This window comes from Rhynchophorus ferrugineus, unplaced genomic scaffold (genome assembly GCF_030347505.1).
Source record: "Rhynchophorus ferrugineus isolate W39M unplaced genomic scaffold, kcgeb_rfMv2 rfM7, whole genome shotgun sequence".
NCBI classification, from domain to species: Eukaryota; Metazoa; Arthropoda; class Insecta; order Coleoptera; family Curculionidae; genus Rhynchophorus; species Rhynchophorus ferrugineus.
Genome location: NW_027472586.1, coordinates 28564627 through 28590428, shown reverse-complemented (window position 1 = coordinate 28590428; position 25802 = coordinate 28564627). Strand labels below are relative to the sequence as shown.

General features: G+C 33.4%; 2 protein-coding genes across 3 annotated transcripts in view; one reads left to right on the top strand and one right to left on the bottom strand.

Annotated features, from left to right (window-relative positions):
• Stacl (SH3 and cysteine-rich domain-containing protein) overlaps positions 1-10999 on the top strand; it is a 455842-nt gene extending 444843 nt beyond the window's left edge. The window contains exons 33-35 of the mRNA XM_076410623.1: positions 3063-3275; positions 10654-10806; positions 10856-10999. Of these exons, the coding sequence (XP_076266738.1) occupies positions 3063-3275; positions 10654-10806; positions 10856-10864 (375 nt within the window). The 3' untranslated portion in view covers positions 10865-10999. The remainder of the gene's footprint in view (positions 1-3062; positions 3276-10653; positions 10807-10855) is intronic.
• Positions 11000-12857: 1858 nt separating this feature from the next.
• Atg7 (Autophagy-related 7) lies at positions 12858-25461 on the bottom strand. Of its 2 annotated transcripts, XM_076409541.1 has the most exons (12): positions 25168-25461; positions 24919-25114; positions 24554-24664; positions 24254-24483; positions 23896-24108; positions 23693-23837; positions 23475-23630; positions 15645-15833; positions 15415-15585; positions 15236-15351; positions 14884-15181; positions 12858-13047 (listed from the first exon to the last, which is right to left on the bottom strand). In XM_076409541.1, the coding sequence occupies exons 1-12, from the start codon at positions 25359-25361 to the stop codon at positions 13015-13017; spliced, it is 2052 nt and encodes a 683-aa protein (XP_076265656.1). In that variant the 5' UTR covers positions 25362-25461; the 3' UTR covers positions 12858-13014. The 2 variants fall into 2 exon arrangements, with proteins under 2 accessions (XP_076265656.1, XP_076265658.1); XM_076409543.1 differs by lacking the exon at positions 23896-24108 and having other exon boundaries at positions 25168-25458.
• Positions 25462-25802: the final 341 nt, after the last annotated feature.

The window sequence follows — 25802 nt, the reverse complement described above, 5'->3', positions numbered from 1 at the left end:
AAACCTAATCAAATGCTATTGTAACTTTTACCTTTTTTCAATCAATTTTTCTGGTCTTTACAGTTTTTTGGTTACTGTCTTGCCAAGAGTGCTACAATAAACTATTTTGAAATATTCAAGTTTCATCAAGATACACAAATTCAAATAGTTTATCCTTTTTGGTCTTATTTTATGCCTTTAAAAACTGATTTTTTTAAGGCAATGTCTGGGAGTTTCATTAAACCTCTCCGAGGGTTATCTTAACCCTATGCACTGTAACAGTGTACGAAAGGATGTCTTACATCCCTCAAAAAGCTGCATGTCCCTAACTCTTTTATGTATGCTTTACAGACAGACAATTTTCTCTAAAATAATTTTATTAAATTACGTTTATATCGATAAAATAGTTTGTGTACTTACTGTTCTTATACATTTCGTATATTTGGTCTCGAATAGAGCCAAATCAAAATCGTCAAGATTCGTCACCCACTTAGTAAGTAGACGGGTTATCTTGGGTTGATCCAACGTATTATTATTTATTTTGTAAGCGGTTTTACTCACAGTACCTACAAGTTAATATTTAGCGCGGCAGCAACCCGCTAAAAACATTTTCAGTAAAATTGTAGGGACTTACATTATTTAATATCATCAATAATTACCCCTCGAATGGAAATTATAGGCAAAAGGGGGCCTCCATTATCTCGCTCCTTTTCCAAATAACCTATTAAAGTCGCAATCAATTTGTGACCCTGACATCTATTGTTTTCGGCATTTTCAAACGAAATGGTATTATTATCATAAAATTTATCAAAATAATCAAAGCGCTAAAACAATGTTCGGTTTTTAATCTGTAGTAATAATAACTAATATTTTGAATAATTTTGCGTACGTCTGACAACTGGCCGCCATCTGTTTGTCAGGCGTATATACGCAATAGTGTTAAGAGGTTTTAACTCTTACCTATAAATTATTGTAGCTGTATAATTAACTGTAGTTTTTAGATATAGTATAATGTTAAAATAAATTATATTTGATAACATTTTGGTTCAATTATTTTATTTAGATTAGGATTTTGTTGGCCAAACTAAACTAAAACTCAGGGTTGATGCGGCGACATTGCGACATCTTGACGTCACAAATTTCGATGACGCATATACCAATAAACTTTAAATACACTAGAGTTTTGTTTATGAAATTATTGATAGGTAGGTCAATAGTAGTATACTAATTCAGATGGTCGTTGTCTCTTCAACCTCCTGGTAAGTCCACTGTTGTTAGCTACTCGAATACTTCGAAATTTTTATGTTCGTTCCTCTTGATGTTTTTTTCACAAACCGTTTAATTTGCTCGTTGACCGTTGGCACCTTCAGATCTTTGTCTCTGTTATCATTTTTAGGAATGGAGCGTTAAGGATGCTTCGAACAAATTTATTTTGATAAGTTTATCTGAAATTGATAAAGGATTGATATATTTGTGAAATCTCATAGTTTCACACTGTATGTCTATACCGCTAGCAAAATGTATTTATATATTAACAATATAACAATACATTTAATTAATAACAAATAACCACTATATTGTGATTAATTTTAGATAGGATTCATTGAAGCAGTGTTCCTTTGGGAGCTCTTAAGTGAATGCCAGTGTCAGAACTGGTTTACTCGTTTCCTTGCTCGCTAACACATCAAGTTAGACCTGTTTCATCTCACGATAACTTTTAAACTTTACATACAACTTTATTTGTGAATTATTGCTTTGAAATATTGCATGTAAACAAAATCAAATCATGTTTGAAACAAATGATTGTGGGCGATTAAAAGTGTAACACGTACGACAGTATTGATAGATAAATCAATAGTAGTATACTAATTAAGATGGTCGTTGTCTCTTCAACCTCCCGGTAAGTCCACTGTTGTTAGCTACCCAAATACCTCGAAATTTTTATGTTCGTTTCTCTTGATGTCTTTTCACAAACCGCTTAATTTGCTCGTTGACCATTGACCTTCAGATCTTTGTCTGTGTTCTCATTTCTTAGGAATGGAGCGTTAACGATGCTCCGAACACATTTATTTTGATAAGTTTATCTCATATTGATATAGGATTTATTTGTGCAATCTCATAGTTTCACACCATATGTCTATACCGCTGGCAAAATGTATTTATATATTAACAATTTAACAATACATTTAATTAATAACAAATAACCACTATATTCTGATTAATTTTAGATAGGATTCATTGAAGCAGAATTCCTTTGTGTGTTTTCATTTCACGATAATTTTTAAACTTTACATAAAATTTTATTTGTGAATCATTACTTTGAACTATTGCCTCTAAACAAAATCAAATCATGTTTCAAACAAATGACTATGGGCTATTAAAAGTGTAACACCTGTCGTACGTGCTAAAAAAAACCCGCAGAAGCTTCTCAAACGATTACCAAGCCTACGACACCAAGAAAACTAATGCTAAGTATTTCATGGGACTCGAAAGAATTATTCAGTATGAGCTGTTCGGGCCTGACCAATATATTAATATAATTATCTTCAACGCCAACTAATACAGGCAAAGCTGCCGATTAAACCAGAATTAGTAGAAACAATTAAACATAGTGGGCGTTATCTTCCATTACAATAAAGCTAGACGCATAAATTCCTAGTTACTGGTTGATAAAAATTATTATGATCTCGGTGTTTGTGGTTAGATAAAAATCACTTGATTCAGTTATTCACCCAGAAATTTTAGTTGTTCTACAGTGATAGAGTTATGGTTTTAACAGGAATATGGTAAAAGATAATCGATCAAAACGGCACATATATTACTGATTAGTCTAGAGATATACTATCAGTAATACAATAGGTCAGATTCTTGAAATTCTAAGGTAATGAAAACATAATTGTAGACTAACCCTTGTGTCGCTGGTTTAATGAAACAATTATATTGAAACCCAAATTACCTTCCATTAATTTCCTAAATCATAGCAAACTCGCTGATTAAAAAAAAACGCACTACGTCGTAAAATATAAATATTCAGCGGAACTAACAAGTTACAAAACCATAAAATCTGTGTATGTGTGTTGCAGAAGTCTCATCGTTTATTGCCGACCAATTTGTACGTCGTTCTCTACAATTTCAAAGCCAGGCATCAGGATGAACTGGATCTGAAGGCTGGCTATAAAGTAACTGTTATTGACACATCGGATCCCGACTGGTGGAAAGGAAAATGTTTCGGAAAAGTGGGATTTTTCCCATCTAAATACGTCTCTAAGTTGTCTTCTGGAGAAAAGCCGTTGCAAGTAAGTTACACAAATAATATAGTAAGATAGGATCTAGGGTCAATAAAAATTACAAAATTCATTAGGGGGCCGCAAAATATTTGTAAAAACAAAATGCAGATGTAATATCATTATTTTATTATCGAACTATTTTTTCATTAATTTATCTTTTACAATTCTGTCAACATCAACGTCAATGTTGATAGTAGTTAGACGCAGTGCAGGCTTAACATAGAATAATATATAGAGTATTAACTTAATACAAATAATTCCAGAATTGTTTTGCGTGGTCTCAGCAGGAAGGCGCTGCGAACGTCATTTCGCTAAGTTTCATTGGTTAGTTTAAATTACTATTACAGACACCTGTAAAGAAGATATTTTGATAGGAAAGCATTTCATTGGTCGACGACTTCTATATAAATACAAATATTGTAAAATATCATAAAGCTAAAATATAAGTATATAATGAAATATAAATATATAAATAAAAAATAATTAAATGTGAATATCAGAAAGGCTGCAATCTAATTAAATACATAAGATATCTCCTGGCAAATATAATCAAAATTGTCTATAGCGCTTTTTCCCTTTTTCATATTTCTTTAGTGCTATCAATTTAAATAATATGTATTAAATTTTCTATCTTTTTGTTCCCTCATTCTGAAAGCAGAGCAGCACATCTAAAAGTATATGTCTGTGTTTTTTATAGAGTAATATATAGAGTGTTAACTTAATACAAATAATTTCAGAATTGTTTTGCGTGGTCTCAGCAGAAAGGCGCTGCTAACGTCATATCGCAAAGTTTCATTGGTTAGTTTAAATTACTATTACAGACACCTGTAAAGAAGATATTTTACTAGGAAAGCATTTCATTGGTCAACGACTTCTATATAAATACAAATATTGTAAAATATCATAAAGCTAAAATATAAGTGTATAATGAAATATAAATATATAAATAAAAAATAATTTAATGTGAATATCAGAAAGGCTGCAATCTAATTAAATACATAAATTGTCTATAGCGCTTTTTCCCTTTTTCATATTTCTTTAGTGCAATCAATTTAGATAATATGTATTAAATTTTCTATCTTTTTGTTCCCTCATTCTGAAAGCAGAGCAGCACATCTAAAAGTATGTGTTTGTTTATATTTTACTTGCTTGTTTATATTTTTGCAATGTTATTGTGAAAATTGTGGAACGGATCATTACAACCGTTAAATTGTATGTTATACGTCAGAATAGAGAATACCAAAAAGTGATATTTTAAAGAACGACGACAAAAATTAAAATGGATGATATATATCAAAATTACTACTGTGCTCTTATAGTAAAATCGAGGAGTTACAGAAACAGCTTAAGAATCTATTAACAATATAATAAAACAACCTCTTGTCTATAAAATCAAGCTCATCTTGTCCTACAAATTGTATAATTTTATTTTGTATTGATGTATTTTTTTAACATCTTGGTTGAAAAGGTTATCTCGATTAAAGGGCCTTAAGCCAAAATGTTAATTATAAGTATCTTAACCAATATAGATTTATTTCAAGTAAATTAACCCCTTCAAAATAATTAAGTTTTTAATTGATGGCACTTTACAAGCAACTTTTTAAAAGATAACAAAAACTTTTCACGTATTATGAACCCATTTACCTTCAATGTAATTTTGCCACCGCCCAATTTGAACACATTTTGGTTTTAAAGGGTGGGTAATATTTACATGATTTCTTCTGTTGTATTCCTATGAATAATAATATATATGAAACAAATGCTGTATATAAATAATTGTACACTTACCAGGTAAAAGCAATGCTGAATCAGACATACACACTCTATATAAATATAGCTAACTTGGGTTGGTTTTTCCTAGGAAAACGACATCTGGTATTTTTTTATTTCCGCACATATACTGGATACACAACACTTTTGAGAATGAAGGTACATTATACATATACATAACAGTAGTGATTATAGTTAAATATGCTGATCGTACTCAATGTCAGACACACAAAAATGGCGTCCCAAACAAACTATAGAAACAAACAATTGAAATATAGGAATTAGCCAATCAAATGCTTTTGTAAGGAAATTCAAATGAACCAATAAAAAATGTGGTCTCAGAGCCAGCAGAAAAAATTCTTTAACATGATTTCCTCGAAACTTATTTTGTGTACTTTAAGTCATTTCTTAATTGCGACTGTATTCTTTAAAAAGCAATCTCTGGAAGTTCCATTAAACCCCTTGGTGTGTTTAATATCTTTACACCACTTAAATCCTAAGTCCTATATTATCCAACAATGTATGAACGGATGTTCTACATCTCTCAAATAGCTGTATATCTTTTCGATGTTTATGGATATTTTCCAGACTAACAATTTTCTCTGAAATAATGGTATTAAATCATCTTTCGATTGAAAAAACTACTTACTGTTTTATACGTTTCGTATATTTGATCTCTGAAACACCAAGATTGATCTTGATTCGTCACCAGTTTCGCATAAACACGGTTTCTTTTAGGCGAATTTAAAGTTATATTGTTTTCTATTTTTTGAGATATTTTAGTGATCATATCCGTACTTAATATGAAGTACAGCTGCAAGGCGCAAAACATATTTCCAATAAAAACCGCGGGGATTTCAAATTTATTAAAACAACGTTTGCCAGTTTATAACCCGTAACTATAAAATTTTGAAGAATTTTCAGAAGTTTGGCAACGGACAACTTTTACAGGCTCATTCCGTTATATGTTCGAAATTCTCTAACAGCATTCTATCTCTTTTTCAATAGAATAAAATCGCAAGGATAATACTGTCTGACTGTAAAACGAATTTACAACTTTAGACAGACATATATTGACACACGTGTCACTACTATTTTGAATTGACTATATACTCTATGGTGCTTAAACGATGTGTCTGTCAATGAAGACCTATATCTCGATTTTATAAACTTCATTATTGAATATGCACCTTCACAAAGATAGGTACTGCTCACTATTGAACCCATTTTAGGCCAAAATTCGTCAGTTTCCGAAAACGTTCAACAAGGAGCTCAGAAAATTCAATTTCTGATTGGGTTCGGTCCTTATAAAACGGGTCTGCTTGCAGATCACACAGGTCTAGTTGATAACACGGGTCAACACAAAATTTTGCTTTGGCTTTAAAGCATTAAGTTCCAATCCTTAAGCCGTAATTAGACGAAAAAAAAAATATGCCATGAAAAAGTTTACTTTCTTTATTCAGGAAACCGCTTGAACGATATTTTTTAAAATCTATGGTGTTAATTTTTAATTGAAAATTAAACCATTTAAATGAACATTTTAATTGTTTTTATTAAGTTTTACTATCAAAATAGCTTACAAAAAAGTAGAAAATAATTTAAAAGTGCACGATTTTACTTTTTCTTTTATGTTCATAGGTACTATCTCTTAATAAACCCCAAATATATTCCCCCATCATGTTTTCATTGTATTGGCCTTGGTAACGTTGTTCGAGGCTCATAATGTCCTGGTGAAAGCATTCTCCTCGCTCTTTTAAATGACATCTTGCAGCCCATGGCCTTACATTTTTTTAACATATTTTCAACTAGCTTTTTGTAGTTTTCCGCTTTCTTATTTCCCAAAAAATCCAGAAACAACTGCTTTGAAACTGTTCCAACTCGCTTCTTGAGTACGATTCAGCAACGTTGGAAATTTTTTATCGACGAAAATCTGTCCGATTTGCGGACCAACAAGAACCCCAGCCTTAATCTGCTTCTGATAATTTCGGCAAATTTTCCTCAAGTATTCAAACGTTTCTGAGGTTAATCTAAAATATAGAATTAGAATGTAATATGTCTATTATATTTAATTCACCATTTAATTAAAATTTGCTGATTACCTTCCAAACATCTTTTACAAGTTTAATATTGTTACACGTTTAATATTGTTACAATTTAATATTGTTTAATATTGTTATTTAATATTGTTACATATTAATTAAGTTACACGTGGAGAACGTGAGATGTATTTAATTCGTATTTTACGTCGCGAACTTTAATAAATTGTCCACATATATAACAAAATGCATCAGCATCATATTTACACTTTCGCGACGACATTTTAAGGTGTTCTAGAGATATACCAAACACCTGATCGTTCTTTATCACTCTAGTGCCATCTATCAGTGCTGTGTGAACGTTTAAACCCCACTCTGATCGCGCGGTATTTTTAAATGTATTAAAAATAATTAAAATTTATAAAAAATTCAAACGTGATTATTATTACTATGACTATTACAAAAGTAAACTTTGTACCAAAAAAAAGGTATTTTCTTTTCTTTTCGTTTTTGTTCATAACTAAGCGGAAAATCATAAAATAAACTATAGGACAAAGAACGAATTTTTTTTCGTAGAGTCGTTTAATCAATCTTCACACTTTCAACTACGATCGTTAATGGATGAGTGAAGAGTGCTATATGACTCTCAAAATGTTTAAATTCTGCGAATCACTGCTCAAATTCCACGATTATTTCGTCCATATATTTTTAGTGGTCAAAAAAATTACATAATTCACAATCTCCAAATAATATTCTTTACAACTTGGAAAAAAGAAAAATTATTTTGTTCTAGAGACGTTTTGAACAATTTCAGTTTGTTTCTAAATACATTCACATGACCGTACATCGATCAATTTCACACTATGGTCTGTGTTTCCTAGAGAGTTTACAGCAAGTGTAGAATTCTGTGAATGACCAACACTTCTCATTATTGCTTTTGTTGAACCTTACTATATAAGGAACAGAAACACTGATTTATAGCACTTGTTTATTGATAATGATAAATATATAAATAGCCAACATTATTATCAAAAATAATACACATGGTAATATGGGTCAGGGACATAATATATCAGAAAAACAAGAGAAACAAAAGAAAATATAACGGAAAGAGAAAGAGAGTCATAGAAGTCATTTGTTTTAAATCCTCATCTAACAGGTCAATTGAAAAGTCTCCGGCCTGACACATAGATGGCGCTACTAGAATTAAATCCATATGTTTTTTAGTTAGCCTTAACCCTCAAAAGATGTGTATATAAATTTGAGAGCTGTCAGATCATTAGCTTGTAAATTATAGTATTTTGAGTGAAGCAACTTTTGTTATTGTGAAAAAAATGGATTAAAAGGAATTTCGCGTGTTAATAAAATATTGTTTTTTGAAGGGAAAAAATACAATTGAAGCAAAAACTTGGCTTGATGCCTAGTTTCCGGATACCGCCCCAGGAAAGTCAACCATCAAGGATTGGTATGCTAAGTTTAAACGTGGTGAAATGAGCACCGAAGACGATGAACGCAGTGGACGCCCAAAAGATGGTGTTACCCACAAAAACATTTTAAAAATCCACAAAATGATTTTGAATGAACGTAAATTGAAATTGAATGAAATAGCAGACACTCTAAAAATATCAACTGAACGTGTACATCATATCATTCACGAATATTTGGGTATGAGAAAGCTCTGTGCAAAGTGGGTGCCGCGCGAGCTCACTTTTGATCAAAAGCAATGACGAGTTGATGATTCGGATCAGTGTTTGAAGATGATCAAGCGTAATAAACCCGAGTTTTTACGTCGATATGTGACAATGGATGAACCATGGCCCCATCATTTTACTCCGAAGTCCAATCGACAGTCATCCGAGTGGTCTGCACACGATGAACCCGCTCCAAAGCGTGGGAAAACGCAACAGTCGGCGTCTGTATTTTGGGACGCGCATGGAATAATTTTCATTGACTACCTTGAAAAAGGAAGGACCATCAACAGCGACAATTGCATAGCGTTATTGGACCGTTTGATGAACGAAATCGCCGAAAAACGGCCGCATTCGAAGAAAAAGAAATTGCACAAGTCAGTAAAAATGATGACAAAAATCCATGAATTGGGTTTCGAATTGCTTCCTCATCCACCGTGTTCTCCAGATCTGGCCCCCAGTGACTACTGCCTGTTCTCAGATCTCAAAAGAATGCTCACTGGGAAGAAATTTTCGTCGAATAAAGAGGTGATCGCCGAAACTGAGTCCTATTTTGAAGCAAAGGACAAATCGTACTACAAAAATGGTATCGAAAAATTGGGGGGTCGCTATGCTCGCTGGGAAGAAATTTTCGTCGAATAAAGAGGTGATCGCCGAAACGGAGTCCTATTTTGAAGCAAAGGACGAATCGTACTACAAAAATGGTATCGAAAAATTGGGGGGTCGCTATAATCAGTGTAACCTTTGAAGGGAATTATGTCGAATAAAAAACTAATTTTTCCAAAAAATATGTTTTACTACGGACTTTCCAATTGCCCTGTTATGGGACCGTAAAATAGTTTTCAATATACACCATCTATCAGAAAAACATCTTTCTCCAGGCCCAATATAGACATTACTATATATGTATATGTATACCACATACAAACAAATGTAATATAATGTGGGGCAAGGGTCCCGCTACAATTGACAAATGAACGATTACTTTAAACAAATACTGTCACTATTTCTGCTCGTTCTTGTGGCGTATATTTATTCGTAATAAAGTTTGGACGTCTACACAACACAATGGTTAAAGCTAAACTGAGCTAAACGTCACATAACCAGGATGGCGAGCAATCAAAATGGTAGCGGAACTTTTGCCCCACCTTAAATACAATAAATAGTGAAAGAAAGTCAGCTAAAACCAAACACTTACTTAAAAGTAAAACCGAGACTAAACCTAAAGATTATTTTATTAAAACTAAAGATTTTATAGAGACTTTTTAATAAACAATATCAAACGAACGTATAAAAAGTAATAAACCATATTTTCTAAACGCTTTGTAAGACTGGATGATGTATTATATGTTTCCTTGCAAGTCTATATCGATCCATTTTTGTAAAATGAATAAATATTCAAGAATGTATTTGTTGGAAAAGAACATATTATTTGTGTTGAATTGCATGGTGATACATATGCTATTAATTTTCTTCATATTTTTTTTTTAAACAACTACCATTAACCCAAATCTCCATGATGTCGGGGCCAAATCAAAATTTTAAATTAGCTGATATGCCTTACATAATTTATATCATTACCCAATATGCTATCATAATATATTTAGTATCTTAAATGATCAATTATTCCACATTTTGCCCCTATCCACTTCACCTAACAAGAATCCAATGCAAATCATGGCAAAACCGATTATAAAGTAAATCAATTTAAAGTCAGTTTATTCTGCTCTTATGGATCGATTTATTCCCCGAAGACTTGAAATTAAATTTCTCCTGCCAGACGGTATAGCGGCATTAGCCTGTAGACAATAGAATAAGCGTTTCGTTTTTTTTTCTTTTACTTGAAGGAAAAGATCCTAAAATCTATTAACATTTTCTCCGTTCCTTATTCAGGTGACGCATAATTTGCAAGTATCCGACGGGGATAATGGTCTCATGCTGCTCAGAGACCAGATCGTCATTCAAATCGGCGAGGACATCGATGGAATGGTTATGATCAGATCAGGAGATAACCGCCAAGGCGTTTGTCCTCTAAAATTTTTACAGGTAAAAAGTTAAAGATTGGTTAAAATCGCACTACAGTGATTGTTTGCAGGAAGTGTGACAACATTCTGAAACAGCATGTCAAGCAAACCCCGCCTGCAATTGTTCAACCAAACCTCCAGTCAATCCAGTGACGGTTCCCGCACCGAAACCGCCGCCTACCCTGAAAAAGATCTACTATCCACCACCACAGCCCCAAATTCAATTGTTCAATACCAACAATAATAATTTCACCCAGCAGAACAACAACAAGAATCTCAACTCTGGTGGAATATTACGGTTCTACTACAACAATTTTGCGAAAGGTAGGAAGGATACCAATGTCTATCAAAACGTTTTGGACCGACGCAGGAATGAGCTGGCCTTTTTACATGGAAAGGCGCCCTTTTCATCCACGAAACGTCCCCTGTCAATACGACTATCGACCCCGAAACACGTCACCAGCTTATTTAATAAATCCTTCAAGTCGGACTCGCAGAAACGACCACTCTTATTACAGGGATCGCCATATAACTGTAACCATCAAGTCGGGCCTCAAATTCAGGTCCTGACGAACAAGAACAGCTTGAGGATTTCCTCAATTTACACGATTAGCGAGAGCGTGGAAAAATTCAGTTTTCACAGGAAGAATTTGTATATTTCGTCGAATAGTAGACCGCTTTTTGTTAGGAAATGATATATTTTTCCCAAGAACCTATTTTTATATATGTTAGATTAAGAGTTACCCCGAAGAGAAAGAGGCACCATAGAAATGATAGAACAATCATAATCATACTACCACACATCCACAATACCGATAGCTTTGATCAAACAATAACTTAATTGTTAAGATAATCAAGGTTTCTTTATTCAAAAGCTCAATATTGATGCCTATACATTTTTGTGGTGTAGTTAAAAATATATATAAGTAAACATATAGTTTAAAATAAATTTACCAAATATCAATCAACAAAATCAGTCTTATGAAAATATACTTTGGTTTTATAGGAAAAGTTTAAAAAATACAACCTGTAGACAGCAGGATTATCTTATCTTATAACTAAATGTGTAATATGATTGTTGAAACCTTAATCTAATGCCTTCTAGTGTATCTTCCCCCAACACTGTAAGAAAATGTTCAGTTTCAACTTAGACAATGTTAGTATTTTGATATTTTATTTAATGTAATGAGTTCTAATTGCATTTTTAAGCATATGCAGCATTTTATATCAAATAGGAATAGTTGATTTGATACGTAACATTCCACATTATTTCATACATGTTCTATTTCTGTATAGAGGCAAAATCCATGGAATTGATTTCAAGAAGACTTATATATAAAATAATGTTTAGAAACAATCGCTTGTTTTTACAAAAATGATTATATCAAACCAGAAACCATTCTTCTAGATTTTAAGAATTTTTCTAGAACAATGTTTTCGATCTCGTTATATGGATCAGAGAAAATTGACCATTCTCTATATATCAATACTTTTGGAATTATTGTTATATCGTTTAATCAATGTTAATGAACCGTTGTCGTTGAAATCCTACTTTATTGAATAGCACCGAGTATTGTTTTTATCAATGTATACTTTTAGTATGTGCATAAAATTGATAAGAATAGAATTGTTGTTATTTATGATAGATACATTCGACCAAATATCTACTTTACACTATAGATTTAAAAAATAATGTACTAATATTAGACCTAAAAGCTATACGTACTGGACGTATATACGTATGCTCTAGCCCCACCCCACCCCCTAGAACTGTTTACGGTTTTAGGTGGGCATCCATCATTATCCTCTCAACCTAAAGAAAGTTCCCTCCTTTTGTGTCATGTTGCTATAATACAAGAAAGTCCCTCTGCACTTTTACGTTTTGAAATAAGTAGTTAAACACCAGGGCACGTTTTGTTGATCACTTAATGTAAAAATAAATATGAATCCTTGGACTAACGCGTGTATTTATTGTACTCCCTAAACACCTAGTACCCCTTTATCTGCTATTAATAAAATGATGAACATTATTCGAGGCATCTCGGAAAATATATTAAAAATAACAAGGAATCATTAATTTGTACTGTTTATTCAGCTGGACAGTAATAATACACGATAATATCTGGTGTTGTACTTAAAGCTTTGGTATATGACATCAAAATTGTGCATGATACTTGATAATCACATTACACACATATCAGAGTATACATTAAAATCCGAGTATCTCTTCTCAATCAAAATCTTCGTCGCTAAATTCCAAAACCTATAAAATACAAGAAATTGTTGTAAGTTATTTTTGTTTGATATTATTGATTGGGTTGTTAACGCTATTTTAATAGATTACCCTTAGTTATTAGTAGATTAGTAACTTTAAAACTGATTAAAAGCTATAGATTGCAGGTGAAACTATCGTTAAAATCAGTTAATCCACTTTTTTCACATCTCAGACAATTCTTTCTCGGAAAACTATTTTCATCAGACGAATCTCTTTGTCTCTAGCTGCCGTAAAGGAGTATTTAGTAGAAATTCCAGAGAACCACTGATCATTGCGAAAATGGGATCATAATTGGAATAAGCTCAATTTGGTAAAGTTATACTCAAATTAAGTATACATCCTATTTTGGGCAGTGCCCCAGGTCATATATCGCGCTTTTGCAAAATAATCGTAAATAAATCAGAAAACTGAAATTTTTAAGAAAAAAATGTATAACCCAGAAGACAGCTTGTTAGTATTATATCTGTAGACCCAATCATGTCACAACGAAATTAAAACAGCAGCAAATTGTATTCCTGTTTACTTCGAATCTACAGCGTTTGAGTAGAATACCCGAAAGCATTCTGTATTCTACAATTTAACACATATCTCTAAAAGCTCCAGTTAAATAAGGTATCTTCAGTTAATGCCAGTACTTCAATGACCTTCGAAAAGTGTTTACGCCTTTGAGTATCGATAAATGAATGACTTTACTAGCACGTGTACACGTACGACCATATTAAAAATCGAATGACGAATCGTGCTTGCAATGTACCCCGTGGAAGTAATTAATTGTCTCCGAGATATTTTGGAAGTTAAAAGTAATTTGTTTATCCTTCTTTACAGAGTCAGTAATATAACACATGGAGTTGAAAAGTTCCGGGCCTAACACATAGATAGCCCTAGTTTTATTGCTTCACCGCTTTTTTAGTTAGTATTAACCCTCAAAAGAGAGCTGTTAAAATTTCACAATATTCTACTCATAAGTTTGAGTTATTGTGCTAAAAGTGGCACTACTTTTGTTATTTTCAAAACAATGGATCAAAAACAATTTGTGTTTTAATTTTACACTGTTTCTTGATGGGAAAAATACTACGCTCTATCAGAAACAACAATAAAACTTGGTTTGGTGACTCCAAACGTGGTTGTAAAGGCACTGATTATACAGAACGCAGTGAATGTCCAAATGAGGTGGTAACACCAGAAAACAAAAAAATTTATAAAATCGTTTTGAATGATCGAAAAGTGAAGTTGCGTGAGTTAGCTAACATCGTAAAGATACCAAAAGAATGTGTTGGTTTTATATTGCATGAACATTTGATTATGAGAAAGCTCTGTTCAGAGTGGGTGCAGCGTTTGCTTACTGTTGAACAAAAACAAAAACGTGTTGATGATTCTGAGTAGTGTTTGGCCATGTTTAAACGTAACAAAAAGGAATATTTGTGTCGATATGTGACAATGGATGAACTCCAAAATTAAAACGATCATCATCTGAGTAGACAGCAACTGGTGATAGGACTAGGGGTAAGGAAATATTAGAGCGGCGCTGGAATGACTCTGTGGCTCTTTATGGAGATTATGTTAAGGAATAAAGCCAATTGTAAACAAAAAAAAACGCTTTTTCTTAGTTACAGCCGGGACTTTACAGTCCATGTGTTATATGTAAAATTAGACGAAACTAATACTGCTGTTTACCCGCAGAATTAAAAAATTGCTACAGCAACACTTATTTTTTTTCTACAGAATTCCTGTTTAAATATAAATCTATGAATGCGATTAATCATTTTCGCGAACTTGCTGAACAAACTAGTAATTACGTGGAGTAATTAAATTTATAATACCAACCTCATCTAAATTAATATCCTTAAACATATCAGTTAATTTAGTGACGTCTTCTAAGTGTTTTGAACTATTAAAAACTTTAAGAAGAAAATCAATTCCATTTTCTTTGTATTCATTCAAGATGGCATCTGAACAGGCCACGCACTTGTCATATTTCATAGTGGCTGGCAAGATTTGATTAAAGGAACATAGAAAGCCTCTGATCGAGTGTGGTATTAACCCAAGAATGCACTGTGATTCATCTTCCGGGTCGAGGTCTTGAGCTGTGGGAGAAACCTTGAAAAAAGCTGGTGCTGCCAATCTAAAAATATATCATTTTATGTTGACCAGAAAATGTATCCTTATAAAAATGAACCCTTTATCGTGCTGTAAAATGGACACTGCTAGTTCTACTGCCAAGGCCCCTGCTATTTGTGCTACTCCAGGTCTGGTTACTGTGCACTGTTGATCTAAGGTGCGATTTTTCATTGACTGCAATATTAAATGTTTCAATTTTATTTAATGATATGAACAAAACAACAGTTAATTATTTACATCTCCTGGTGCTGTAATGTCATTGCAAAAATAGCAACCTAAATTTTCGCCCCTAATTATTTTGTAACCATCAACATTAATTACAGGATCAGGGCTAGTTGCAACTTCACTAATGCATCCATGTCGCATTACTAGGTAACTATCAAAACCTAAAGCAGAATTAATAACAATCTGAAACGGTTTGATAATAAATATTAATGAATCTATAATCAATAAATTTACTCGCAAACCTTCTTATAGTAAGTACCCAACAGGGTTGGTAACCAACGGCTTTCTCTCGAGTCCATTAAAAGAAAAATAATATCATTACTTTGAACAAGGTCTGTTAAAATTTGAACACTGTCAACTGTTTGTTGTAATACACTTTCACCTATAGTGTGGCCTGGCATGGGAACATTCAGATAAACACCGTTAGCATTCTGAAATTATATAATTTATAGTAGATGTAGATAATAAACCATATCAGGTCTGTCTCAAAAATTTAGAGAATAACTTCTTTTTCAGGCAATTTATTGTTGGTAAGTGTATAAACACTTAAGAACTCAAAAAAAATATTGGTAGTATTTTTGCCAGCCCTGGAAGGATGGAATCGCTTTTAGATAACGGCTCGAAGCTTTTGTTTTTCTTTACAATCACTTCAGATCTAGAGTCCAGGATAAAATCCAGGGTCTCAACGTCGGTATTTTTTATTTTAAGGCAATATTTTAGATTGATCCGCTACTCCACTAAACGCTGCTTTTTTTGTATTGATAAAATACACACAGAACCGGCAGACAAAGATTACTCACTATGGAGAGCAACTCGGAGATTTAAAAAACCAATTATTATAGTACCGCCTATTAAAAGTGACCAAAATGAATGGGTTGGACGTAATGATGAGAAAGCTGAATTATTCGCAGAACATTTAGCTAAAGTATTCCAAACAAATTATATAGAATCGACAATAGATATAAATCTTGTTTATCCGCCCGACATAGCTGTAAATCTTATTTCTCCATTGGAAGTTGGCACAGAAATAGACAACAACCTCAATTCCAAAAAGGTTCTTGGAATTGATGATGTTTCACCTGGGTTATTAAAAGAGCCTAAACAGCCACGAAAATCAATAATCATGTTGACATATTATTCAATTCCTATTTGAGACTGAAGCACGTTCCGGAATATCTTAGGGTTGTTCGAATAATTATGCGTAAAAAACTGACCAACCGACAGAACAGGTTGGATCTTGCAGGCCTAATTCGCTCTTACCTGCGCTATCAAAATTATTTGAGAAACTGCTATTAAAACCGATTAAATCATTTATAGAAATAACAGATATCCAGTTTTTATTTCGAAATCACCACTCGACAATCGACCAAGTGTACAGAGTGACAGCGGTTGTTGAAAAGGCATTCCAAGAAAATAAATACTGCCTTGTAATATATATCGACATCTCACAAGCTTTTGACCGGTTATGGTATTTGGAATTGATCCACAAAGCAAATCGGAGATTACAAAAAAAAACAATTATTACCGCCTATTAAAAGTGATCAAAATGAATGGGTTGGACGTAATGATGAGAAAGCTGAATTATTCGCAGAACATTTAGCTAAAGTATTCCAAACAAATTATATAGAATCTACAAGAGATATAAATCTTGTTTATCCGCCCGACGTAGCTGTAAATCTTATTTCTCCATTGGAAGTTGGCACAGAAATAGACAACAACCTCAATTCCAAAAAGGCTCTTGGAATTGATGATATTTCACCTGGGTTATTAAAAGATCCTGAACTGCCACGAAAATCAATAGTCATGTTGACATATATATTCAATTCCTGTTTGAGACTGAAGCACGTTCCGGAATATCTTAAGGTTGTTCGAATAATTATGCGTAAAAAACTGACCAACCGACAGAACAAGTTGAATCTTGCAGGCCTAATTCGCTCTTACCTGCGCTATCAAAATTATTTGAGAAACTGCTGTTAAAACCGATTAAATCATTTATAGAAATAACAGATATCCAGTTTTAATTTCGAAATCACCACTCGACAATCGACCAGGTGTACAGAGTGACAGCGGTTGTTGAAAAGGCATTCGAAGAAAATAAATACTGCCTTGTAATATATCTCGACATCTCACAAGCTTTTGACCGGTTATGGTATTTGGAATTCATCCACAAAGCAACTCGGAGATTAAAAAAAACAATTATTACCGCCTATTAAAAGTGATCAAAATGAATGGGTTGGACGTAATGATGAGAAAGCTGAATTATTCGCAGAACATTTAGCTAAAGTATTCCAAACAAATTATATAGAATCTACAAGAGATATAAATCTTGTTTATCCGCCCGACGTAGCTGTAAATCTTATTTCTCCATTGGAAGTTGGCACAGAAATAGACAACAACCTCAATTCCAAAAAGGCTCTTGGAATTGATGATATTTCACCTGGGTTATTAAAAGAGCCTAAACAGCCACGAAAATCAATAATCATGTTGACATATTATTCAATTCCTATTTGAGACTGAAGCACGTTCCGGAATATCTTAGGGTTGTTCGAATAATTATGCGTAAAAAACTGACCAACCGACAGAACAGGTTGGATCTTGCAGGCCTAATTCGCTCTTACCTGCGCTATCAAAATTATTTGAGAAACTGCTATTAAAACCGATTAAATCATTTATAGAAATAACAGATATCCAGTTTTAATTTCGAAATCACCACTCGACAATCGACCAAGTGTACAGAGTGACAGCGGTTGTTGAAAAGGCATTCGAAGAAAAGAAATACTGCCTTGTAATATATCTCGACATCTCACAAGCTTTTGACCGGTTATGGTATTTGGAATTCATCCACAAAGCAACTCGGAGATTAAAAAAAACAATTATTACCGCCTATTAAAAGTGATCAAAATGAATGGGTTGGACGTAATGATGAGAAAGCTGAATTATTCGCAGAACATTTAGCTAAAGTATTCCAAACAAATTATATAGAATCTACAATAGATATAAATCTTGTTTATCCGCCCGACGTAGCTGTAAATCTTATTTCTCCATTGGAAGTTGGCACAGAAATAGATAACCTCAATTCCAAAAAGGCTCTTGGAATTGATGATATTTCACCTGGGTTATTAAAAGAGCCTGAACTGCCACGAAAATCAATAATCATGTTGACATATATATTCAATTCCTATTTGAGACTGAAGCACGTTCCGGAATATCTTAAGGTTGTTCGAATAATTATGCGTAAAAAACTGACCAACCGACAGAACAAGTTGGATCTTGCAGGCCTAATTCGCTCTTACCTGCGCTATCAAAATTATTTGAGAAACTGCTGTTAAAACCGATTAAATCATTTATAGAAATAACAGATATCCAGTTTTAATTTCGAAATCACCACTCGACAATCGACCAAGTGTACAGAGTGACAGCGGTTGTTGAAAAGGCATTCGAAGAAAAGAAATACTGCCTTGTAATATATCTCGACATCTCACAAGCTTTTGACCGGTTATGGTATTTGGAATTCATCCACAAAGCAACTCGGAGATTAAAAAAAACAATTATTACCCCCTATTAAAAGTGATCAAAATGAATGGGTTGGACGTAATGATGAAAAAGCTGAATTATTCGCAGAACATTTAGCTAAAGTATTCCAAACAAATTATATAGAATCTACAATAGATATAAATCTTGTTTATCCGCCCGACGTAGCTGTAAATCTTATTTCTCCATTGGAAGTTGGCACAGAAATAGATAACCTCAATTCCAAAAAGGCTCTTGGAATTGATGATATTTCACCTGGGTTATTAAAAGAGCCTGAACTGCCACGAAAATCAATAATCATGTTGACATATATATTCAATTCCTATTTGAGACTGAAGCACGTTCCGGAATATCTTAAGGTTGTTCGAATGATTATGCATAAAAAACTGACCAACCGATAGAACAAGCTGAATCTTGCAGGCCTATTTCGCTCTTACCTGCGCTATCAAATAATGAAACTGCTGTTAAAACCGATTAAATCATTTATAGAAATAACAGATATCCAGTTTTAATTTCGAAATCACCACTCGACAATCGACCAAGTGTACAGAGTGACAGCGGTTGTTGAAAAGGCATTCGAAGAAAAGAAATACTGCCTTGTAATATATCTCGACATCTCACAAGCTTTTGACCGGTTATGGTATTTGGAATTCATCCACAAAGCAACTCGGAGATTAAAAAAAACAATTATTACCGCCTATTAAAAGTGATCAAAATGAATGGGTTGGACGTAATGATGAGAAAGCTGAATTATTCGCAGAACATTTAGCTAAAGTATTCCAAACAAATTATATAGAATCTACAATAGATATAAATCTTGTTTATCCGCCCGACGTAGCTGTAAATCTTATTTCTCCATTGGAAGTTGGCACAGAAATAGATAACCTCAATTCCAAAAAGGCTCTTGGAATTGATGATATTTCACCTGGGTTATTAAAAGAGCCTGAACTGCCACGAAAATCAATAATCATGTTGACATATATATTCAATTCCTATTTGAGACTGAAGCACGTTCCGGAATATCTTAAGGTTGTTCGAATAATTATGCGTAAAAAACTGACCAACCGACAGAACAAGTTGGATCTTGCAGGCCTAATTCGCTCTTACCTGCGCTATCAAAATTATTTGAGAAACTGCTGTTAAAACCGATTAAATCATTTATAGAAATAACAGATATCCAGTTTTAATTTCGAAATCACCACTCGACAATCGACCAAGTGTACAGAGTGACAGCGGTTGTTGAAAAGGCATTCGAAGAAAAGAAATACTGCCTTGTAATATATCTCGACATCTCACAAGCTTTTGACCGGTTATGGTATTTGGAATTCATCCACAAAGCAACTCGGAGATTAAAAAAAACAATTATTACCCCCTATTAAAAGTGATCAAAATGAATGGGTTGGACGTAATGATGAAAAAGCTGAATTATTCGCAGAACATTTAGCTAAAGTATTCCAAACAAATTATATAGAATCTACAATAGATATAAATCTTGTTTATCCGCCCGACGTAGCTGTAAATCTTATTTCTCCATTGGAAGTTGGCACAGAAATAGATAACCTCAATTCCAAAAAGGCTCTTGGAATTGATGATATTTCACCTGGGTTATTAAAAGAGCCTGAACTGCCACGAAAATCAATAATCATGTTGACATATATATTCAATTCCTATTTGAGACTGAAGCACGTTCCGGAATATCTTAAGGTTGTTCGAATGATTATGCATAAAAAACTGACCAACCGATAGAACAAGCTGAATCTTGCAGGCCTATTTCGCTCTTACCTGCGCTATCAAATAATGAAACTGCTGTTAAAACCGATTAAATCATTTATAGAAATAACAGATATCCAGTTTTTATTTCGAAATCACCACTCGACAATCGACCAAGTGTACAGAGTGACAGCGGTTGTTGAAAAGGCATTCGAAGAAAAGAAATACTGCCTTGTAATATATCTCGACATCTCACAAGCTTTTGACCGGTTATGGTATTTGGAATTGATCCACAAAGCAACTCGGAGATTTAAAAAAAAAAACAATTATTACCGCCTATTAAAAGTGATCAAAATGAATGGGTTGGACGTAATGATGAGAAACCTGAATTATTCGCGGAACATTTAGCCAAAGTATTCCAAACAAATTATATAGAATCTACAATAGATATAAATCTTGTTTATCCGCCCGACGTAGCTGTAAATCCTATTTCTCCATTGGAAGTTGGCACAGAAATAGACAACAACCTCAATTCCAAAAAGGCTCTTGGAATTGATGATATTTCACCTGGGTTATTAAAAGAGCCTGAACTGCCACGAAAATCAATAATCATGTTGACATATATATTCAATTCCTGTTTGAGACTGAAGCACGTTCCGGAATATCTTAAGGTTGTTCGAATAATTATGCGTAAAAAACTGACCAACCGACAGAACAAGTTGAATCTTCCAGGCCTATTTCGCTCTTACCTGCGCTATCAAAATTATTTGAGAACCTGCTGTTAAAACCGATTAAATCATTTATAGAAATAACAGATATCCAGTTTTTATTTCGAAATCACCACTCGACAATCGACCAAGTGTACAGAGTGACAGCGGTTGTTGAAAAGGCATTCGAAGAAAATAAATACTGCCTTGTAATATATCTCGACATCTCACAAGCTTTTGACCGGTTATGGTATTTGGAATTGATCCACAAAGCAACTCGGAGATTTAAAAAAAAACAATTATTACCGCCTATTAAAAGTGATCAAAATGAATGGGTTGGACGTAATGACGAGAAACCTGAATTATTCGCGGAACATTTAGCCAAAGTATTCCAAACAAATTATATAGAATCTACAATAGATATAAATCTTGTTTATCCGCCCGACGTAGCTGTAAATCTTATTTCCCCATTGGAAGTTGGCACAGAAATAGACAACCTCAATTCCAAAAAGGCTCTTGGAATTGATGATATTTCACCTGGGTTATTAAAAGAGCCTGAACAGCCACGAAAATCAATAATCATGTTGACATATATATTCAATTCCTGTTTGAGACTGAAGCACGTTCCGGAATATCTTAAGGTTGTTCGAATGATTATGCATAAAAAACTGACCAACCGATAGAACAAGCTGAATCTTGCAGGCCTATTTCGCTCTTACCTGCGCTATCAAATAATGAAACTGCTGTTAAAACCGATTAAATCATTTATAGAAATAACAGATATCCAGTTTTTATTTCGAAATCACCACTCGACAATCGACCAAGTGTACAGAGTGACCGCGGTTGTTGAAAAGGCATTCGAAGAAAAGAAATTCTGCCTTGCAATATATCTCGACTGGCTAAATCTCACTGGCTTTTGACCGGTCATGGTATTTGGAATTGATCTACAAAATGAGCAAATTGCTACCTCGGAATTACCGTCAGCTGCTGGAATCATACCTTTTCGAAAGAAAATTTAGAGTCTCGCACGAAGGGGCATTCTCAACACATATGTTTACTATTTCGGCTGGAGTTCCACGGGGTAGTGTCTTGGGACCACTCCTATATCTGATCTATAGAACAAATGAAACAGAACTTTTGCTTACGACACAGTTATAATGGCAAAAGATGTAACTCTGTCTAAGGTTGTAGAAAAAATACAAGTAGCGATCAACAAGATTCCAAGATCATCAAAAATTGTCCATGTTAATCTTGCGTTGCGGCAAAATGACAGAAACCTAATTATATCACTTGACGGATGCCCGATTCCTCAAACAGAATCAGCTAAATACCTCAGAATATATTTTGATGGTAGGTTGAATTGGAAACATCATGTTAGACAAAAAGCAAAGCAGATTAGTCTCAAAGTCAAGCAATTGTACTGGTTAGTCAGAAGATGCTCTCAACTTGACTTATAATCAAAGAGATTGGTTTGTCAGTCAATCATAAAGCGAATTTGCACCTATGGGGTACAAATATGGGGTTGCACTAAAACATCAAACCAACTAGTAATCCAACGCACCCAAAAAAGTTCTACCATTAACGACCAATGCGTATCACTAGGTAACCAACGAAGAACTGCACGATGACCTCAGAATCAAATGGATACACGAAGTGATCCAAGATTTCACCTTAAAACAAGAAATAAGGTTGCTAAATCACAGCAACGTGGAAGCAATACAGCCAGCGGACAACACGCAGAAAATCAGAAGATTGAAGCGGGCCAAATCATACAGTTGTTTAGTATACAAGTGTATTCTTAACTTTAGCTTAAGTAGATTAGTTTTATTTTAATTTGGGAAATACATACGGATGTTTTAATCCCGTACTTGCCTTGCTTGTGTATTAATGCAAGTACAACAGAACAATAGTAATAAATCAATTTGTATTCAAGATTGTACTAAGCATATCTAAGATGTAGTTTAATTAAAAAAAAAATTGTGAGCCTTCAAAAATACACGTTGCTCGGAAATCGCTAAGCAGTGGTTTTATGCCTTGAAGAGTTCCCCCTTCCAGTTGCAGTTGACTGATAGCGAGGCGGGAAAAATGATTTGAAGTATTTGAGCCAGACAGTTGTACACTTACCACTCCAGGAAATATTTTTTTCAAAGCCTCCGCCGCTGCCTCGCTTTTTGGCTTCATAGCTATGGCGTCCTCGTAACTAAATAAACTTTGCCTAACAGGATTCGACGGTGAAACATGCCCATTATCCGCCAAAGTAATATTTCGTACCCCCCAACCCTGAAATATTATATATTAGAGGAGCTATTAATTTACAGAATAAATAACCAAGAAAAACATACAAGAAGGCAACGTGCAACAGCACATCCTAACGTACCCGCGCCGATTAACAGACATCTTGCGTTCTCGATTTTATCTAGATTTATATCGGGTACAATGCGCCACTTCATTAGTTTTAAATTAAGATACACCGATTTTTCCGCTATCCTATAAAATTAAAGTTGGATAAATAACATGATAGTCTTTCAATTTGTCTATTTTATACACTTTAGGGTCTAGAGTATTCTTGAGATTTGCCACTCTTGGACCCATTTTGTCACGGTCATTTTTCTCCCATCCCACCCACGAATCTAAACTATTAATTGAAAGATCAGGAAGCTGTAGGTCATAAATGACAGAATTGCCGACACTGATTCCTGAATCTATCCTCGTGCATTTAATTGCAATGAATTTTGCTTGCTTTCCTTTTAAAAAGGAGCTAAAATTGAAACCAATTAGCAATATGTATTTAATTCAAACATATGTTAATATATATATATATATATATATATATATATATATATGTGTGTGTGTGTGTGTGTGTTTAGAAAAAGCTTATTGATTTTCTGTTTAATATCCCTTACCAATATTGAAGTACTAAAGCAACATAATTCCTTAATTGAGATCCCACCTGAGCTCCATCATTAGATATATTAAAAAAGGCAAAATAAAAATCCCGGATGTTATCCGGATTAAGCTGATCTAATTTTGATGACAGAGTATGTAATGACAGGCCCTTTTTAACTTTCTCCACAAGAAAATATGACTTATTTATAGTGTCCAATGATTGAAAATCTGTGTAAAACTGTTTTATCTAAAATATTATTTATATTTTTATTAATGATTAATTAAATTTTAATTGCAGATACAAAATGTATATTTACCATATCTTCAGGGAATTCATCAGATAAAAGGGTGCAAGTATTTTTTTCTAAAGTTATACCAGTCGGGACAGGAAAGCAAAACCAATAATAGTAGTGGTACTTCTTGAGATCCTTATGAAAACATTATAACATGTTAATCAAACTATTGGGAATTATTAAATCACAATTAATATATAAGGAAACTAGTATTAAATGTATTCATACTATGTTACCAGTTAGAAAAATTGATTATAATAAATGCATTCAAACTACATTAAAAGCAACTTTAAATTATGTGTATTTATAAATGATTCACATTATTTCAATTCAACATGGCAACATTGACATGCTTACAGTATACAACAGAAAACAATAGGTAAACTTACCGCAAAGGATAAAAGCAAAAAGCTGTTTAACAAAGCTGGGTCTTTAATTGCAGCGCCTGATATAATATTATCATACAAACATCTACCTTCCGAGTTAATTAAATCCATTTTATTGCATTCTTTAAAATCCTCAACTGTATTTTTATTGATTACTTTCCCTTTGAAAGGAATATACATGTTTTGTGCATTAAATTGTCTGCAAAAACACATTTTAAAACAATGACAATTAAAAGTGATAGTGTTATTTACGAATTGAAAGAAGTGCTGTCTAATTCCAATAGGGGTTGTGGCACTACATCGCTTTGTAAAACAGTAAAAAAGGCCCAAATAGAACGGGGTGTTTCGTCAAGTTTATCAATATTTAGCTTCAATTCAGTTAGTTTGTTCCAAAAACTGGGATTTACAGACGAAACAGCCTGAACGTATTTCAATTTTTCGGCCATAGCACTTCCCCAATAAAGACTTCTTGAAAACTACATAACAATAACAATGAAATACTGATGTCAATTTCCATGCATAAAATAAACGTCAAGATGTAATGACAACAGAAAAAGTCAATACATTAAGCCACAATGCAGGCAACTAAATATACACTGTGGCAGTCAATAACAGTAAATTAAAATATAAACATATAAAGATCATAATTTCAAACATTTAGTATTATTTAATTTTATAATTTAAAGGAGGACATATTATAATTTCATTAAGACCGTCTTAATGATATGAAATTTATCATTATTATTTTATACAGATAACCAGATATACACTGAAGTTACTTAGTTTAAAAGGATGTAAATATTTAATGCCGATTTTAAGATTATTTGAATAAAACTCCTGGTGTCTCTTTATTATATTCTGTTTGCTACCGTCATGTGATATACATT

Excerpts from the sequence above, each read along its gene's own strand:
- Atg7 (XM_076409541.1), bottom strand. The coding sequence starts at position 25,361 with ATGGCCGAAAAATTGAAATACGTTCAGGCTGTTTCGTCTGTAAATCCC. Across the intron at positions 25,115-25,167 it reads GACAGCACTTCTTTCAATTC|ACAATTTAATGCACAAAACA; the intron begins GTAAATAACACT and ends GTGTTTTTGCAG. Across the intron at positions 23,631-23,692 it reads CTGTTGCACGTTGCCTTCTT|GGTTGGGGGGTACGAAATAT; the intron begins GTATGTTTTTCT and ends ATAATATTTCAG.